Source organism: Eucyclogobius newberryi, unplaced genomic scaffold (genome assembly GCF_026437365.1).
Source record: "Eucyclogobius newberryi isolate DKJ021-1_F unplaced genomic scaffold, fEucNew1.0.hap1 SCAF_14, whole genome shotgun sequence".
Taxonomy (NCBI): domain Eukaryota; kingdom Metazoa; phylum Chordata; class Actinopteri; order Gobiiformes; family Gobiidae; genus Eucyclogobius; species Eucyclogobius newberryi.
Window position 1 is genome coordinate 1758496 of NW_027315768.1, and position 20165 is coordinate 1778660.

The window sequence follows — 20165 nt, forward strand, 5'->3', positions numbered from 1 at the left end:
AATGGGGCCCTCGGTGAAAAAAGTTTGGACGCCCCTGGCCTAAATGCATTGAGTTGCTGCCATGTGATTGGCCGATTAGAACTTTGCGTTAACAAGCAGTTGGACAGGTGTACCTAATAAAGTGGCCGGTGAGTGTATTTGTATGGTATGTACAAATATACATATATAGAAGAGTATACTTCTGGCAGCAGGGAAAAAGCATGACACAAACAAACTGCGCTGGCGATCAAGGACTGGACCCACATTATAAGATGCAGAAACAGCATTTTGGACTTTATTTGAAAATGTTACTTTGGACTAAATGTATGAAGCTTGTATAGTTTCATCTGGTCTGTACAGTGGAGCCCTGCTGGACGAATGAGGGATGACACCCACATGTAGCTTGTATGTAGCTTTAGTCTCACATGTTGGATGTGCACGATGGCAGAGCAGTTAGTGCTCCAGCCTTCATATGAGGAGTTTCCAAATCACATGATCTCTGTGGGTGGAGTCTGCACGTTCTCCCCGTGTTCTCTGGGTTTTCTCTTGGTTCTCCAGCTTCTTCCCACCGTCCAAACACATACATGTGTCAGGTCAATTTGTCAACTCTAAATTGCCCTAGAGAATGGTTGTCTGTGTGTTCAGGGTGTCCCCGCCTAAAGCCCAAAGTCACAGGCAGAAGAATGAAAGAGTGCTGAATGTAAACTCACAGCAAACTTGACTCCTTTGGCAACGGGAGTCTTGTCCTCGTCTATGGAGTTTCTCTTCCAGGTCGTGATGCGCAGTTTCTCCAGCATCTTCACCTGTGGCGGGACAGAGGACAGTGTGAGCCCCTGTGACGGGACAGAGGACAGTGTGAGCCCCTGTGACGGGACAGGGGACAGTGTGAGCCCCTGTGACGGGACAGGGGACAGTGTGAGCCCCTGTGACGGGACAGGGGACAGTGTGAGCCCCTGTGACGGGACAGTGTGAGCCCCTGTGGCGGGACAGAGGACAGTGTGAGCCCCTGTGACGGGACAGGGGACAGTGTGAGCCCCTGTGACGGGACAGGGGACAGTGTGAGCCCCTGTGACGGGACAGGGGACAGTGTGAGCCCCTGTGACGGGACAGTGTGAGCCCCTGTGGCGGGACAGAGGACAGTGTGAGCCCCTGTGACGGGACAGAGGACAGTGTGAGCCCCTGTGACGGGACAGGGGACAGTGTGAGCCCCTGTGACGGGACAGGGGACAGTGTGAGCCCCTGTGACGGGACAGGGGACAGTGTGAGCCCCTGTGACGGGACAGGGGACAGTGTGAGCCCCTGTGACGGGACAGAGGACAGTGTGAGCCCCTGTGACGGGACAGGGGACAGTGTGAGCCCCTGTGACGGGACAGGGGACAGTGTGAGCCCCTGTGACGGGACAGGGGACAGTGTGAGCCCCTGTGACGGGACAGGGGACAGTGTGAGCCCCTGTGACGGGACAGGGGACAGTGTGAGCCCCTGTGACGGGACAGTGTGAGCCCCTGTGGCGGGACAGAGGACAGTGTGAGCCCCTGTGACGGGACAGGGGACAGTGTGAGCCCCTGTGACGGGACAGGGGACAGTGTGAGCCCCTGTGACGGGACAGGGGACAGTGTGAGCCCCTGTGACGGGACAGTGTGAGCCCCTGTGGCGGGACAGAGGACGGTGTGAGCCCCTGTGGCGGGACAGAGGACAGTGTGAGCCCCTGTGGCGGGACAGGGGACAGTGTGAGCCCCTGTGACGGGACAGGGGACAGTGTGAGCCCCTGTGACGGGACAGGGGACAGTGTGAGCCCCTGTGGCGGGACAGTGTGAGCCCCTGTGGCGGGACAGAGGACGGTGTGAGCCCCTGTGGCGGGACAGAGGACAGTGTGAGCCCCTGTGACGGGACAGGGGACAGTGTGAGCCCCTGTGGCGGGACAGGGGACAGTGTGAGCCCCTGTGGCGGGACAGGGGACAGGGGACAGTGTGAGCCCCTGTGGCGGGACAGTGTGAGCCCCTGTGGCGGGACAGAGGACGGTGTGAGCCCCTGTGGCGGGACAGAGGACAGTGTGAGCCCCTGTGGCGGGACAGGGGACAGTGTGAGCCCCTGTGACGGGACAGGGGACAGTGTGAGCCCCTGTGGCGGGACAGAGGACGGTGTGAGCCCCTGTGGCGGGACAGAGGACAGTGTGAGCCCCTGTGGCGGGACAGGGGACAGTGTGAGCCCCTGTGACGGGACAGGGGACAGTGTGAGCCCCTGTGACGGGACAGGGGACAGTGTGAGCCCCTGTGACGGGACAGGGGACAGTGTGAGCCCCTGTGGCGGGACAGTGTGAGCCCCTGTGGCGGGACAGAGGACGGTGTGAGCCCCTGTGGCGGGACAGAGGACAGTGTGAGCCCCTGTGACGGGACAGGGGACAGTGTGAGCCCCTGTGGCGGGACAGGGGACAGTGTGAGCCCCTGTGACGGGACAGGGGACAGTGTGAGCCCCTGTGGCGGGACAGTGTGAGCCCCTGTGGCGGGACAGAGGACGGTGTGAGCCCCTGTGGCGGGACAGAGGACAGTGTGAGCCCCTGTGGCGGGACAGGGGACAGTGTGAGCCCCTGTGACGGGACAGGGGACAGTGTGAGCCCCTGTGACGGGACAGGGGACAGTGTGAGCCCCTGTGGCGGGACAGTGTGAGCCCCTGTGGCGGGACAGAGGACGGTGTGAGCCCCTGTGGCGGGACAGAGGACAGTGTGAGCCCCTGTGATGGGACAGGGGACAGTGTGAGCCCCTGTGGCGGGACAGAGGACAGTGTGAGCCCCTGTGGCGGGACAGAGGACAGTGTGAGCCCCTGTGGCGGGACAGGGGACAGTGTGAGCCCCTGTGGCGGGACAGGGGACAGTGTGAGCCCCTGTGGCGGGACAGAGGACAGTGTGAGCCCCTGTGACGGGACAGAGGACAGTGTGAGCCCCTGTGGCGGGACAGTGTGAGCCCCTGTGACGGGACAGGGGACAGTGTGAGCCCCTGTGACGGGACAGGGGACAGTGTGAGCCCCTGTGACGGGACAGGGGACAGTGTGAGCCCCTGTGGCGGGACAGGGGACAGTGTGAGCCCCTGTGGCGGGACAGTGTGAGCCCCTGTGACGGGACAGGGGACAGTGTGAGCCCCTGTGACGGGACAGGGGACAGTGTGAGCCCCTGTGACGGGACAGGGGACAGTGTGAGCCCCTGTGACGGGACAGGGGACAGTGTGAGCCCCTGTGACGGGACAGGGGACAGTGTGAGCCCCTGTGACGGGACAGGGGACAGTGTGAGCCCCTGTGGCGGGACAGTGTGAGCCCCTGTGGCGGGACAGTGTGAGCCCCTGTGGCGGGACAGAGGACAGTGTGAGCCCCTGTGGCGGGACAGAGGACAGTGTGAGCCCCTGTGACGGGACAGAGGACAGTGTGAGCCCCTGTGGCGGGACAGAGGACAGCGTGAGCCCCAGTGGCGGGACAGGGGACAGCGTGAGCCCCTGTGGCGGGACAGAGGACAGCGTGAGCCCCTGTGGCGGGACAGGGGACAGTGTGAGCCCCTGTGGCGGGACAGAGGACAGTGTGAGCCCTTGTGACGGGACAGAGGACAGTGTGAGCCCTTGTGACGGGACAGAGGACAGTGTGAGCCCCTGTGACGGGACAGGGGACAGTGTGAGCCCCTGTGACGGGACAGAGGACAGTGTGAGCCCCTGTGACGGGACAGTGTGAGCCCCTGTGGCGGGACAGGGGACAGTGTGAGCCCCTGTGACGGGACAGAGGACAGTGTGAGCCCCTGTGACGGGACCGAGGACAGTGTGAGCCCCTGTGACGGGACAGGGGACAGCTTGAGCCCCTGTGACGGGACAGGGGACAGTGTGAGCCCCTGTGACGGGACAGGGGACAGTGTGAGCCCCTGTGGCGGGACAGTGTGAGCCCCTGTGGCGGGACAGAGGACGGTGTGAGCCCCTGTGGCGGGACAGAGGACGGTGTGAGCCCCTGTGACGGGACAGGGGACGGTGTGAGCCCCTGTGGCGGGACAGAGGACAGTGTGAGCCCCTGTGGCGGGACAGAGGACAGTGTGAGCCCCTGTGGCGGGACAGGGGACAGTGTGAGCCCCTGTGGCGGGACAGGGGACAGTGTGAGCCCCTGTGGCGGGACAGGGGACAGTGTGAGCCCCTGTGACGGGACAGAGGACAGTGTGAGCCCCTGTGACGGGACAGTGTGAGCCCCTGTGGCGGGACAGGGGACAGTGTGAGCCCCTGTGACGGGACAGGGGACAGTGTGAGCCCCTGTGACGGGACAGGGGACAGTGTGAGCCCCTGTGACGGGACAGGGGACAGTGTGAGCCCCTGTGACGGGACAGGGGACAGTGTGAGCCCCTGTGACGGGACAGGGGACAGTGTGAGCCCCTGTGGCGGGACAGTGTGAGCCCCTGTGACGGGACAGGGGACAGTGTGAGCCCCTGTGACGGGACAGGGGACAGTGTGAGCCCCTGTGACGGGACAGGGGACAGTGTGAGCCCCTGTGACGGGACAGGGGACAGTGTGAGCCCCTGTGACGGGACAGGGGACAGTGTGAGCCCCTGTGGCGGGACAGTGTGAGCCCCTGTGGCGGGACAGTGTGAGCCCCTGTGGCGGGACAGAGGACAGTGTGAGCCCCTGTGGCGGGACAGAGGACAGCGTGAGCCCCTGTGACGGGACAGAGGACAGCGTGAGCCCCTGTGGCGGGACAGAGGACAGCGTGAGCCCCAGTGGCGGGACAGGGGACAGTGTGAGCCCCTGTGGCGGGACAGAGGACAGTGTGAGCCCCTGTGGCGGGACAGGGGACAGTGTGAGCCCCTGTGGCGGGACAGAGGACAGTGTGAGCCCTTGTGACGGGACAGAGGACAGTGTGAGCCCCTGTGACGGGACAGGGGACAGTGTGAGCCCCTGTGACGGGACAGAGGACAGTGTGAGCCCCTGTGACGGGACAGTGTGAGCCCCTGTGGCGGGACAGGGGACAGTGTGAGCCCCTGTGACGGGACAGAGGACAGTGTGAGCCCCTGTGACGGGACCGAGGACAGTATGAGCCCCTGTGACGGGACAGGGGACAGTGTGAGCCCCTGTGACGGGACAGGGGACAGTGTGAGCCCCTGTGACGGGACAGGGGACAGTGTGAGCCCCTGTGACGGGACAGAGGACAGTGTGAGCCCCTGTGACGGGACAGAGGACAGTGTGAGCCCCTGTGACGGGACCGAGGACAGTGTGAGCCCCTGTGACGGGACAGGGGACAGCTTGAGCCCCTGTGACGGGACAGGGGACAGTGTGAGCCCCTGTGACGGGACAGGGGACAGTGTGAGCCCCTGTGGCGGGACAGTGTGAGCCCCTGTGGCGGGACAGAGGACGGTGTGAGCCCCTGTGGCGGGACAGAGGACAGTGTGAGCCCCTGTGACGGGACAGGGGACAGTGTGAGCCCCTGTGGCGGGACAGAGGACAGTGTGAGCCCCTGTGGCGGGACAGAGGACAGTGTGAGCCCCTGTGGCGGGACAGGGGACAGTGTGAGCCCCTGTGGCGGGACAGGGGACAGTGTGAGCCCCTGTGGCGGGACAGAGGACAGTGTGAGCCCCTGTGACGGGACAGAGGACAGTGTGAGCCCCTGTGACGGGACAGTGTGAGCCCCTGTGGCGGGACAGGGGACAGTGTGAGCCCCTGTGACGGGACAGGGGACAGTGTGAGCCCCTGTGACGGGACAGGGGACAGTGTGAGCCCCTGTGACGGGACAGGGGACAGTGTGAGCCCCTGTGGCGGGACAGTGTGAGCCCCTGTGACGGGACAGGGGACAGTGTGAGCCCCTGTGAAGGGACAGGGGACAGTGTGAGCCCCTGTGACGGGACAGGGGACAGTGTGAGCCCCTGTGACGGGACAGTGTGAGCCCCTGTGGCGGGACAGTGTGAGCCCCTGTGGCGGGACAGTGGACAGTGTGAGCCCCTGTGGCGGGACAGAGGACAGTGTGAGCCCCTGTGACGGGACAGGGGACAGTGTGAGCCCCTGTGGCGGGACAGAGGACAGTGTGAGCCCTTGTGACGGGACAGAGGACAGTGTGAGCCCCTGTGACGGGACAGGGGACAGTGTGAGCCCCTGTGACGGGACAGAGGACAGTGTGAGCCCCTGTGACGGGACAGTGTGAGCCCCTGTGGCGGGACAGGGGACAGTGTGAGCCCCTGTGACGGGACAGAGGACAGTGTGAGCCCCTGTGACGGGACCGAGGACAGTATGAGCCCCTGTGACGGGACAGGGGACAGTGTGAGCCCCTGTGACGGGACAGGGGACAGTGTGAGCCCCTGTGACGGGACAGGGGACAGTGTGAGCCCCTGTGACGGGACAGAGGACAGTGTGAGCCCCTGTGACGGGACAGAGGACAGTGTGAGCCCCTGTGACGGGACCGAGGACAGTGTGAGCCCCTGTGACGGGACCGAGGACAGTGTGAGCCCCTGTGACGGGACAGGGGACAGCTTGAGCCCCTGTGACGGGACAGGGGACAGTGTGAGCCCCTGTGACGGGACAGGGGACAGTGTGAGCCCCTGTGGCGGGACAGTGTGAGCCCCTGTGGCGGGACAGAGGACGGTGTGAGCCCCTGTGGCGGGACAGAGGACAGTGTGAGCCCCTGTGACGGGACAGGGGACAGTGTGAGCCCCTGTGGCGGGACAAAGGACAGTGTGAGCCCCTGTGGCGGGACAGAGGACAGTGTGAGCCCCTGTGGCGTGACAGGGGACAGTGTGAGCCCCTGTGGCGGGACAGGGGACAGTGTGAGCCCCTGTGGCGGGACAGAGGACAGTGTGAGCCCCTGTGACGGGACAGAGGACAGTGTGAGCCCCTGTGACGGGACAGTGTGAGCCCCTGTGGCGGGACAGGGGACAGTGTGAGCCCCTGTGACGGGACAGGGGACAGTGTGAGCCCCTGTGACGGGACAGGGGACAGTGTGAGCCCCTGTGGCGGGACAGTGTGAGCCCCTGTGACGGGACAGGGGACAGTGTGAGCCCCTGTGACGGGACAGGGGACAGTGTGAGCCCCTGTGACGGGACAGGGGACAGTGTGAGCCCCTGTGGCGGGACAGTGTGAGCCCCTGTGGCGGGACAGTGTGAGCCCCTGTGGCGGGACAGTGTGAGCCCCTGTGGCGGGACAGTGTGAGCCCCTGTGGCGGGACAGAGGACAGTGTGAGCCCCTGTGGCGGGACAGAGGACAGTGTGAGCCCCTGTGACGGGACAGAGGACAGCGTGAGCCCCTGTGGCGGGACAGAGGACAGCGTGAGCCCCAGTGGCGGGACAGGGGACAGTGTGAGCCCCTGTGGCGGGACAGAGGACAGTGTGAGCCCCTGTGGCGGGACAGGGGACAGTGTGAGCCCCTGTGGCGGGACAGAGGACAGTGTGAGCCCTTGTGACGGGACAGAGGACAGTGTGAGCCCCTGTGACGGGACAGGGGACAGTGTGAGCCCCTGTGACGGGACAGAGGACAGTGTGAGCCCCTGTGACGGGACAGTGTGAGCCCCTGTGGCGGGACAGGGGACAGTGTGAGCCCCTGTGACAGGACAGAGGACAGTGTGAGCCCCTGTGACGGGACCGAGGACAGTATGAGCCCCTGTGACGGGACAGGGGACAGTGTGAGCCCCTGTGACGGGACAGGGGACAGTGTGAGCCCCTGTGACGGGACAGGGGACAGTGTGAGCCCCTGTGACGGGACAGAGGACAGTGTGAGCCCCTGTGACGGGACAGAGGACAGTGTGAGCCCCTGTGACGGGCCCGAGGACAGTGTGAGCCCCTGTGACGGGACAGGGGACAGCTTGAGCCCCTGTGACGGGACAGGGGACAGTGTGAGCCCCTGTGACGGGACAGTGTGAGCCCCTGTGGCGGGACAGTGTGAGCCCCTGTGGCGGGACAGTGTGAGCCCCTGTGGCGGGACAGAGGACGGTGTGAGCCCCTATGGCGGGACAGAGGACAGTGTGAGCCCCTGTGACGGGACAGGGGACAGTGTGAGCCCCTGTGGCGGGACAGAGGACAGTGCGAGCCCCTGTGGCGGGACAGAGGACAGTGCGAGCCCCTGTGGCGGGACAGGGGACAGTGTGAGCCCCTGTGGCGGGACAGGGGACAGTGTGAGCCCCTGTGGCGGGACAGGGGACAGTGTGAGCCCCTGTGGCGGGACAGAGGACAGTGTGAGCCCCTGTGACGGGACAGAGGACAGTGTGAGCCCCTGTGACGGGACAGTGTGAGCCCCTGTGGCGGGACAGGGGACAGTGTGAGCCCCTGTGACGGGACAGGGGACAGTGTGAGCCCCTGTGACGGGACAGGGGACAGTGTGAGCCCCTGTGGCGGGACAGTGTGAGCCCCTGTGGCGGGACAGTGTGAGCCCCTGTGACGGGACAGGGGACAGTGTGAGCCCCTGTGACGGGACAGGGGACAGTGTGAGCCCCTGTGACGGGACAGGGGACAGTGTGAGCCCCTGTGACGGGACAGGGGACAGTGTGAGCCCCTGTGACGGGACAGTGTGAGCCCCTGTGGCGGGACAGTGTGAGCCCCTGTGGCGGGACAGTGTGAGCCCCTGTGGCGGGACAGTGGACAGTGTGAGCCCCTGTGGCGGGACAGAGGACAGTGTGAGCCCCTGTGACGGGACAGAGGACAGTGTGAGCCCCTGTGGCGGGACAGAGGACAGTGTGAGCCCCAGTGGCGGGACAGGGGACAGTGTGAGCCCCTGTGGCGGGACAGAGGACAGTGTGAGCCCCTGTGGCGGGACAGGGGACAGTGTGAGCCCCTGTGACGGGACAGGGGACAGTGTGAGCCCCTGTGACGGGACAGGGGACAGTGTGAGCCCCTGTGGCGGGACAGTGTGAGCCCCTGTGACGGGACAGGGGACAGTGTGAGCCCCTGTGACGGGACAGGGGACAGTGTGAGCCCCTGTGACGGGACAGGGGACAGTGTGAGCCCCTGTGACGGGACAGGGGACAGTGTGAGCCCCTGTGACGGGACAGGGGACAGTGTGAGCCCCTGTGGCGGGACAGTGTGAGCCCCTGTGGCGGGACAGTGTGAGCCCCTGTGGCGGGACAGAGGACAGTGTGAGCCCCTGTGGCGGGACAGAGGACAGCGTGAGCCCCTGTGACGGGACAGAGGACAGCGTGAGCCCCTGTGGCGGGACAGAGGACAGCGTGAGCCCCAGTGGCGGGACAGGGGACAGTGTGAGCCCCTGTGGCGGGACAGAGGACAGTGTGAGCCCCTGTGGCGGGACAGGGGACAGTGTGAGCCCCTGTGGCGGGACAGAGGACAGTGTGAGCCCTTGTGACGGGACAGAGGACAGTGTGAGCCCCTGTGACGGGACAGGGGACAGTGTGAGCCCCTGTGACGGGACAGAGGACAGTGTGAGCCCCTGTGACGGGACAGTGTGAGCCCCTGTGGCGGGACAGGGGACAGTGTGAGCCCCTGTGACGGGACAGAGGACAGTGTGAGCCCCTGTGACGGGACCGAGGACAGTATGAGCCCCTGTGACGGGACAGGGGACAGTGTGAGCCCCTGTGACGGGACAGGGGACAGTGTGAGCCCCTGTGACGGGACAGGGGACAGTGTGAGCCCCTGTGACGGGACAGAGGACAGTGTGAGCCCCTGTGACGGGACAGAGGACAGTGTGAGCCCCTGTGACGGGACCGAGGACAGTGTGAGCCCCTGTGACGGGACAGGGGACAGCTTGAGCCCCTGTGACGGGACAGGGGACAGTGTGAGCCCCTGTGACGGGACAGGGGACAGTGTGAGCCCCTGTGGCGGGACAGTGTGAGCCCCTGTGGCGGGACAGAGGACGGTGTGAGCCCCTGTGGCGGGACAGAGGACAGTGTGAGCCCCTGTGACGGGACAGGGGACGGTGTGAGCCCCTGTGGCGGGACAGAGGACAGTGTGAGCCCCTGTGGCGGGACAGAGGACAGTGTGAGCCCCTGTGGCGGGACAGGGGACAGTGTGAGCCCCTGTGGCGGGACAGGGGACAGTGTGAGCCCCTGTGGCGGGACAGAGGACAGTGTGAGCCCCTGTGACGGGACAGAGGACAGTGTGAGCCCCTGTGACGGGACAGTGTGAGCCCCTGTGGCGGGACAGGGGACAGTGTGAGCCCCTGTGACGGGACAGGGGACAGTGTGAGCCCCTGTGACGGGACAGGGGACAGTGTGAGCCCCTGTGACGGGACAGGGGACAGTGTGAGCCCCTGTGGCGGGACAGTGTGAGCCCCTGTGACGGGACAGGGGACAGTGTGAGCCCCTGTGAAGGGACAGGGGACAGTGTGAGCCCCTGTGACGGGACAGGGGACAGTGTGAGCCCCTGTGACGGGACAGTGTGAGCCCCTGTGGCGGGACAGTGTGAGCCCCTGTGGCGGGACAGTGGACAGTGTGAGCCCCTGTGGCGGGACAGAGGACAGTGTGAGCCCCTGTGACGGGACAGGGGACAGTGTGAGCCCCTGTGGCGGGACAGAGGACAGTGTGAGCCCTTGTGACGGGACAGAGGACAGTGTGAGCCCCTGTGACGGGACAGGGGACAGTGTGAGCCCCTGTGACGGGACAGAGGACAGTGTGAGCCCCTGTGACGGGACAGTGTGAGCCCCTGTGGCGGGACAGGGGACAGTGTGAGCCCCTGTGACGGGACAGAGGACAGTGTGAGCCCCTGTGACGGGACCGAGGACAGTATGAGCCCCTGTGACGGGACAGGGGACAGTGTGAGCCCCTGTGACGGGACAGGGGACAGTGTGAGCCCCTGTGACGGGACAGGGGACAGTGTGAGCCCCTGTGACGGGACAGAGGACAGTGTGAGCCCCTGTGACGGGACAGAGGACAGTGTGAGCCCCTGTGACGGGACCGAGGACAGTGTGAGCCCCTGTGACGGGACCGAGGACAGTGTGAGCCCCTGTGACGGGACAGGGGACAGCTTGAGCCCCTGTGACGGGACAGGGGACAGTGTGAGCCCCTGTGACGGGACAGGGGACAGTGTGAGCCCCTGTGGCGGGACAGTGTGAGCCCCTGTGGCGGGACAGAGGACGGTGTGAGCCCCTGTGGCGGGACAGAGGACAGTGTGAGCCCCTGTGACGGGACAGGGGACAGTGTGAGCCCCTGTGGCGGGACAAAGGACAGTGTGAGCCCCTGTGGCGGGACAGAGGACAGTGTGAGCCCCTGTGGCGTGACAGGGGACAGTGTGAGCCCCTGTGGCGGGACAGGGGACAGTGTGAGCCCCTGTGGCGGGACAGAGGACAGTGTGAGCCCCTGTGACGGGACAGAGGACAGTGTGAGCCCCTGTGACGGGACAGTGTGAGCCCCTGTGGCGGGACAGGGGACAGTGTGAGCCCCTGTGACGGGACAGGGGACAGTGTGAGCCCCTGTGACGGGACAGGGGACAGTGTGAGCCCCTGTGGCGGGACAGTGTGAGCCCCTGTGACGGGACAGGGGACAGTGTGAGCCCCTGTGACGGGACAGGGGACAGTGTGAGCCCCTGTGACGGGACAGGGGACAGTGTGAGCCCCTGTGGCGGGACAGTGTGAGCCCCTGTGGCGGGACAGTGTGAGCCCCTGTGGCGGGACAGTGTGAGCCCCTGTGGCGGGACAGTGTGAGCCCCTGTGGCGGGACAGAGGACAGTGTGAGCCCCTGTGACGGGACAGAGGACAGCGTGAGCCCCTGTGGCGGGACAGAGGACAGCGTGAGCCCCAGTGGCGGGACAGGGGACAGTGTGAGCCCCTGTGGCGGGACAGAGGACAGTGTGAGCCCCTGTGGCGGGACAGGGGACAGTGTGAGCCCCTGTGGCGGGACAGAGGACAGTGTGAGCCCTTGTGACGGGACAGAGGACAGTGTGAGCCCCTGTGACGGGACAGGGGACAGTGTGAGCCCCTGTGACGGGACAGAGGACAGTGTGAGCCCCTGTGACGGGACAGTGTGAGCCCCTGTGGCGGGACAGGGGACAGTGTGAGCCCCTGTGACAGGACAGAGGACAGTGTGAGCCCCTGTGACGGGACCGAGGACAGTATGAGCCCCTGTGACGGGACAGGGGACAGTGTGAGCCCCTGTGACGGGACAGGGGACAGTGTGAGCCCCTGTGACGGGACAGGGGACAGTGTGAGCCCCTGTGACGGGACAGAGGACAGTGTGAGCCCCTGTGACGGGACAGAGGACAGTGTGAGCCCCTGTGACGGGCCCGAGGACAGTGTGAGCCCCTGTGACGGGACAGGGGACAGCTTGAGCCCCTGTGACGGGACAGGGGACAGTGTGAGCCCCTGTGACGGGACAGTGTGAGCCCCTGTGGCGGGACAGTGTGAGCCCCTGTGGCGGGACAGTGTGAGCCCCTGTGGCGGGACAGAGGACGGTGTGAGCCCCTATGGCGGGACAGAGGACAGTGTGAGCCCCTGTGACGGGACAGGGGACAGTGTGAGCCCCTGTGGCGGGACAGAGGACAGTGCGAGCCCCTGTGGCGGGACAGAGGACAGTGCGAGCCCCTGTGGCGGGACAGGGGACAGTGCGAGCCCCTGTGGCGGGACAGGGGACAGTGTGAGCCCCTGTGGCGGGACAGGGGACAGTGTGAGCCCCTGTGGCGGGACAGAGGACAGTGTGAGCCCCTGTGACGGGACAGAGGACAGTGTGAGCCCCTGTGACGGGACAGTGTGAGCCCCTGTGGCGGGACAGGGGACAGTGTGAGCCCCTGTGACGGGACAGGGGACAGTGTGAGCCCCTGTGACGGGACAGGGGACAGTGTGAGCCCCTGTGGCGGGACAGTGTGAGCCCCTGTGGCGGGACAGTGTGAGCCCCTGTGACGGGACAGGGGACAGTGTGAGCCCCTGTGACGGGACAGGGGACAGTGTGAGCCCCTGTGACGGGACAGGGGACAGTGTGAGCCCCTGTGACGGGACAGGGGACAGTGTGAGCCCCTGTGACGGGACAGTGTGAGCCCCTGTGGCGGGACAGTGTGAGCCCCTGTGGCGGGACAGTGTGAGCCCCTGTGGCGGGACAGTGGACAGTGTGAGCCCCTGTGGCGGGACAGAGGACAGTGTGAGCCCCTGTGACGGGACAGAGGACAGTGTGAGCCCCTGTGGCGGGACAGAGGACAGTGTGAGCCCCAGTGGCGGGACAGGGGACAGTGTGAGCCCCTGTGGCGGGACAGAGGACAGTGTGAGCCCCTGTGGCGGGACAGGGGACAGTGTGAGCCCCTGTGGCGGGACAGAGGACAGTGTGAGCCCTTGTGACGGGACAGAGGACAGTGTGAGCCCCTGTGACGGGACAGGGGACAGTGTGAGCCCCTGTGACGGGACAGGGGACAGTGTGAGCCCCTGTGACGGGACAGAGGACAGTGTGAGCCCCTGTGACGGGACAGTGTGAGCCCCTGTGGCGGGACAGGGGACAGTGTGAGCCCCTGTGACGGGACAGAGGACAGTGTGAGCCCCTGTGACGGGACCGAGGACAGTATGAGCCCCTGTGACGGGACAGGGGACAGTGTGAGCCCCTGTGACGGGACAGGGGACAGTGTGAGCCCCTGTGACGGGACAGAGGACAGTGTGAGCCCCTGTGACGGGACCGAGGACAGTGTGAGCCCCTGTGACGGGACAGGGGACAGCTTGAGCCCCTGTGACGGGACCGAGGACAGTGTGAGCCCCTGTGACGGGACAGGGGACAGTGTGAGCCCCTTTGACGGGACAGGGGACAGTGTGAGCCCCTGTGACGGGACAGGGGACAGTGTGAGCCCCTGTGACGGGACAGGGGAGAGAGTGAGCCCCTGTGGCGGGACAGTGTGAGCCCCTGTGTCGGGACAGTGGACGATGTGAGCCCCTGTGGCGGGACAGAGGACAGTGTGAGCCCCTGTGGCGGGACAGGGGACAGTGTGAGCCCCTGTGACGGGACAGGGGACAGTGTGAGCCCCTGTGACGGGACAGGGGACAGTGTGAGCCCCTGTGACGGGACAGGGGACAGTGTGAGCCCCTGTGGCGGGACAGTGTGAGCCCCTGTGGCGGGACAGAGGACGGTGTGAGCCCCTGTGGCGGGACAGAGGACAATGTGAGCCCCTGTGACGGGACAGGGGACAGTGTGAGCCCCTGTGGCGGGACAGGGGACAGTGTGAGCCCCTGTGACAGGACAGGGGACAGTGTGAGCCCCTGTGGCGGGACAGTGTGAGCCCCTGTGGCGGGACAGAGGACGGTGTGAGCCCCTGTGGCGGGACAGAGGACAGTGTGAGCCCCTGTGGCGGGACAGGGGACAGTGTGAGCCCCTGTGACGGGACAGGGGACAGTGTGAGCCCCTGTGGCGGGACAGTGTGAGCCCCTGTGACGGGACAGGGGACAGTGTGAGCCCCTGTGACGGGACAGGGGACAGTGTGAGCCCCTGCGACGGGACAGGGGACAGTGTGAGCCCCTGCGACGGGACAGGGGACAGTGTGAGCCCCTGCGACGGGACAGGGGACAGTGTGAGCCCCTGTGACGGGACAGGGGATAGTGTGAGCCCCTGTGACGGGACAGGGGACAGTGTGAGCCCCTGTGACGGGACAGGGGACAGTGTGAGCCCCTGTGACGGGACAGGGGACAGTGTGAGCCCCTTTGACGGGACAGGGGACAGTGTGAGCCCCTGTGACGGGACAGGGGACAGTGTGAGCCCCTGTGGCGGGACAGTGTGAGCCCCTGTGGCGGGACAGTGGACGATGTGAGCCCCTGTGGCGGGACAGAGGACAGTGTGAGCCCCTGTGGCGGGACAGGGGACAGTGTGAGCCCCTGCGACGGGACAGGGGACAGTGTGAGCCCCTGTGACGGGACAGGGGACAGTGTGAGCCCCTGTGACGGGACAGAGGACAGTGTGAGCCCCTGTGACGGGACAGAGGACAGTGTGAGCCCCTGTGACGGGACAGTGTGAGCCCCTGTGGCGGGACAGGGGACAGTGTGAGCCCCTGTGACGGGACAGAGGACAGTGTGAGCCCCTGTGACGGGACCGAGGACAGTATGAGCCCCTGTGACGGGACAGGGGACAGTGTGAGCCCCTGTGACGGGACAGGGGACAGTGTGAGCCCCTGTGACGGGACAGAGGACAGTGTGAGCCCCTGTGACGGGACCGAGGACAGTGTGAGCCCCTGTGACGGGACAGGGGACAGCTTGAGCCCCTGTGACGGGACCGAGGACAGTGTGAGCCCCTGTGACGGGACAGGGGACAGTGTGAGCCCCTTTGACGGGACAGGGGACAGTGTGAGCCCCTGTGACGGGACAGGGGACAGTGTGAGCCCCTGTGACGGGACAGGGGAGAGAGTGAGCCCCTGTGGCGGGACAGTGTGAGCCCCTGTGGCGGGACAGTGGACGATGTGAGCCCCTGTGGCGGGACAGAGGACAGTGTGAGCCCCTGTGGCGGGACAGGGGACAGTGTGAGCCCCTGTGACGGGACAGGGGACAGTGTGAGCCCCTGTGACGGGACAGGGGACAGTGTGAGCCCCTGTGACGGGACAGGGGACAGTGTGAGCCCCTGTGGCGGGACAGTGTGAGCCCCTGTGGCGGGACAGAGGACGGTGTGAGCCCCTGTGGCGGGACAGAGGACAATGTGAGCCCCTGTGACGGGACAGGGGACAGTGTGAGCCCCTGTGGCGGGACAGGGGACAGTGTGAGCCCCTGTGACAGGACAGGGGACAGTGTGAGCCCCTGTGGCGGGACAGTGTGAGCCCCTGTGGCGGGACAGTGTGAGCCCCTGTGGCGGGACAGAGGACGGTGTGAGCCCCTGTGGCGGGACAGAGGACAGTGTGAGCCCCTGTGGCGGGACAGAGGACAGTGTGAGCCCCTGTGGCGGGACAGGGGACAGTGTGAGCCCCTGTGACGGGACAGGGGACAGTGTGAGCCCCTGTGGCGGGACAGTGTGAGCCCCTGTGACGGGACAGGGGACAGTGTGAGCCCCTGCGACGGGACAGGGGACAGTGTGAGCCCCTGCGACGGGACAGGGGACAGTGTGAGCCCCTGCGACGGGACAGGGGACAGTGTGAGCCCCTGCGACGGGACAGGGGACAGTGTGAGCCCCTGTGACGGGACAGGGGATAGTGTGAGCCCCTGTGACGGGACAGGGGACAGTGTGAGCCCCTGTGACGGGACAGGGGACAGTGTGAGCCCCTGTGACGGGACAGGGGACAGTGTGAGCCCCTGTGGCGGGACAGTGTGAGCCCCTGTGGCGGGACAGAGGACGGTGTGAGCCCCTGTGGCGGGACAGAGGACAGTGTGAGCCCCTGTGACGGGACAGGGGACAGTGTGAGCCCCTGTGGTGGGACAGTGTGAGCCCCTGTGACGGGACAGGGGACAGTGTGAGCCCCTGTGACGGGACAGGGGACAGTGTGAGCCCCTGTGACGGGACAGAGGACAGTGTGAGCCCCTGTGACGGGACCGAGGACAGTGTGAGCCCCTGTGACGGGACAGGGGACAGTGTGAGCCCCTGTGACGGGACAGGGGACAGTGTGAGCCCCTGTGACGGGACAGGGGACAGTGTGAGCCCCTGTGGCGGGACAGTGTGAGCCCCTGTGGCGGGACAGAGGACGGTGTGAGCCCCTATGGCGGGACAGAGGACGGTGTGAGCCCCTGTGACGGGACAGGGGACAGTGTGAGCCCCTGTGGCGGGACAGAGGACAGTGCGAGCCCCTGTGGCGGGACAGAGGACAGTGCGAGCCCCTGTGGCGGGACAGGGGACAGTGTGAGCCCCTGTGGCGGGACAGGGGACAGTGTGAGCCCCTGTGGCGGGACAGGGGACAGTGTGAGCCCCTGTGGCGGGACAGAGGACAGTGTGAGCCCCTGTGACGGGACAGAGGACAGTGTGAGCCCCTGTGACGGGACAGTGTGAGCCCCTGTGGCGGGACAGGGGACAGTGTGAGCCCCTGTGACGGGACAGGGGACAGTGTGAGCCCCTGTGACGGGACAGGGGACAGTGTGAGCCCCTGTGGCGGGACAGTGTGAGCCCCTGTGGCGGGACAGTGTGAGCCCCTGTGACGGGACAGTGTGAGCCCCTGTGACGGGACAGGGGACAGTGTGAGCCCCTGTGACGGGACAGGGGACAGTGTGAGCCCCTGTGACGGGACAGGGGACAGTGTGAGCCCCTGTGACGGGACAGGGGACAGTGTGAGCCCCTGTGACGGGACAGGGGACAGTGTGAGCCCCTGTGGCGGGACAGTGTGAGCCCCTGTGGTGGGACAGTGTGAGCCCCTGTGGCGGGACAGTGTGAGCCCCTGTGGCGGGACAGTGTGAGCCCCTGTGGCGGGACAGAGGACAGTGTGAGCCCCTGTGACGGGACAGAGGACAGTGTGAGCCCCTGTGGCGGGACAGAGGACAGTGTGAGCCCCAGTGGCGGGACAGGGGACAGTGTGAGCCCCTGTGGCGGGACAGAGGACAGTGTGAGCCCCTGTGGCGGGACAGGGGACAGTGTGAGCCCCTGTGGCGGGACAGAGGACAGTGTGAGCCCTTGTGACGGGACAGAGGACAGTGTGAGCCCCTGTGACGGGACAGGGGACAGTGTGAGCCCCTGTGACGGGACAGAGGACAGTGTGAGCCCCTGTGACGGGACAGTGTGAGCCCCTGTGGCGGGACAGGGGACAGTGTGAGCCCCTGTGACGGGACAGAGGACAGTGTGAGCCCCTGTGACGGGACCGAGGACAGTATGAGCCCCTGTGACGGGACAGGGGACAGTGTGAGCCCCTGTGACGGGACAGGGGACAGTGTGAGCCCCTGTGACGGGACAGAGGACAGTGTGAGCCCCTGTGACGGGACAGAGGACAGTGTGAGCCCCTGTGACGGGACCGAGGACAGTGTGAGCCCCTGTGACGGGACAGGGGACAGCTTGAGCCCCTGTGACGGGACCGAGGACAGTGGGAGCCCCTGTGACGGGACAGGGGACAGTGTGAGCCCCTTTGACGGGACAGGGGACAGTGTGAGCCCCTGTGACGGGACAGGGGACAGTGTGAGCCCCTGTGACGGGACAGGGGAGAGTGTGAGCCCCTGTGGCGGGACAGTGTGAGCCCCTGTGGCGGGACAGTGGACGGTGTGAGCCCCTGTGGCGGGACAGGGGACAGTGTGAGCCCCTGTGGCGGGACAGGGGACAGTGTGAGCCCCTGTGACGGGACAGGGGACAGTGTGAGCCCCTGTGACGGGACAGGGGACAGTGTGAGCCCCTGTGACGGGACAGGGGACAGTGTGAGCCCCTGTGGCGGGACAGTGTGAGCCCCTGTGGCGGGACAGAGGACGGTGTGAGCCCCTGTGGCGGGACAGAGGACAATGTGAGCCCCTGTGACGGGACAGGGGACAGTGTGAGCCCCTGTGGCGGGACAGGGGACAGTGTGAGCCCCTGTGACAGGACAGGGGACAGTGTGAGCCCCTGTGGCGGGACAGAGGACGGTGTGAGCCCCTGTGGCGGGACAGAGGACAGTGTGAGCCCCTGTGGCGGGACAGGGGACAGTGTGAGCCCCTGTGACGGGACAGGGGACAGTGTGAGCCCCTGTGGCGGGACAGTGTGAGCCCCTGTGACGGGACAGGGGACAGTGTGAGCCCCTGCGACGGGACAGGGGACAGTGTGAGCCACTGCGACGGGACAGGGGACAGTGTGAGCCCCTGCGACGGGACAGGGGACAGTGTGAGCCCCTGTGACGGGACAGGGGATAGTGTGAGCCCCTGTGACGGGACAGGGGACAGTGTGAGCCCCTGTGACGGGACAGGGGACAGTGTGAGCCCCTGTGACGGGACAGGGGACAGTGTGAGCCCCTGTGACGGGACAGGGGACAGTGTGAGCCCCTGTGGCGGGACAGTGTGAGCCCCTGTGGCGGGACAGAGAACGGTGTGAGCCCCTGTGGCGGGACAGAGGACAGTGTGAGCCCCTGTGACGGGACAGGGGACAGTGTGAGCCCCTGTGACGGGACAGGGGACAGTGTGAGCCCCTGTGGCGGGACAGTGTGAGCCCCTGTGGCGGGACAGGGGACAGTGTGAGCCCCTGTGACGGGACAGGGGACAGTGTGAGCCCCTGTGACGGGACAGAGGACAGTGTGAGCCCCTGTGACGGGACCGAGGACAGTATGAGCCCCTGTGACGGGACAGGGGACAGTGTGAGCCCCTGTGACGGGACAGGGGACAGTGTGAGCCCCTGTGACGGGACAGGGGACAGTGTGAGCCCCTGTGACGGGACAGAGGACAGTGTGAGCCCCTGTGACGGGACAGAGGACAGTGTGAGCCCCTGTGACGGGACCGAGGACAGTGTGAGCCCCTGTGACGGGACCGAGGACAGTGTGAGCCCCTGTGACGGGACAGGGGACAGCTTGAGCCCCTGTGACGGGACCGAGGACAGTGTGAGCCCCTGTGACGGGACAGGGGACAGTGTGAGCCCCTGTGACGGGACAGGGGACAGTGTGATTCCCTGTGACGGGACAGGGGACAGTGTGAGCCCCTGTGACGGGACAGGGGAGAGTGTGAGCCCCTGTGGCGGGACAGTGTGAGCCCCTGTGGCGGGACAGAGGACGGTGTGAGCCCCTGTGGCGGGACAGAGGACAGTGTGAGCCCCTGTGGCGGGACAGGGGACAGTGTGAGCCCCTGTGACGGGACAGGGGACAGTGTGAGCCCCTGTGACGGGACAGGGGACAGTGTGAGCCCCTGTGACGGGACAGGGGACAGTGTGAGCCCCTGTGGCGGGACAGTGTGAGCCCCTGTGGCGGGACAGAGGACGGTGTGAGCCCCTGTGGCGGGACAGAGGACAGTGTGAGCCCCTGTGACGGGACAGGGGACAGTGTGAGCCCCTGTGGCGGGACAGGGGACAGTGTGAGCCCCTGTGACGGGACAGGGGACAGTGTGAGCCCCTGTGGCGGGACAGTGTGAGCCCCTGTGGCGGGACAGAGGACAGTGTGAGCCCCTGTGACGGGACAGGGTGAGCCCCTGTGACGGGACAGGGGACAGTGTGAGCCCCTGTGACGGGACAGGGGACAGTGTGAGCCCCTGTGGCGGGACAGGGGACAGTGTGAGCCCCTGTGACGGGACAGGGTGAGCCCCTGTGACGGGACAGGGGACAGTGTGAGCCCCTGTGACGGGACAGGGGACAGTGTGAGCCCCTGTGGCGGGACAGTGTGAGCCCCTGTGACGGGACAGGGGACAGTGTGAGCCCCTGTGAAGGGACAGGGGACAGTGTGAGCCCCTGCGACGGGACAGGGGACAGTGTGAGCCCCTGCGACGGGACAGGGGACAGTGTGAGCCCCTGCGACGGGA

At 66.2% G+C, this 20165-nt stretch overlaps 1 protein-coding gene across 1 annotated transcript in view; it reads right to left on the bottom strand.

Moving 5' to 3' along the window:
• The window catches only part of cpap (centrosome assembly and centriole elongation protein), a 77367-nt gene that overhangs the window by 17186 nt on the left and 40016 nt on the right, over window positions 1–20165 (bottom strand). The window contains exon 10 of the mRNA XM_072444147.1: window positions 690–782. Within this exon, the coding sequence (XP_072300248.1) occupies window positions 690–782 (93 nt within the window). The remainder of the gene's footprint in view (window positions 1–689; window positions 783–20165) is intronic.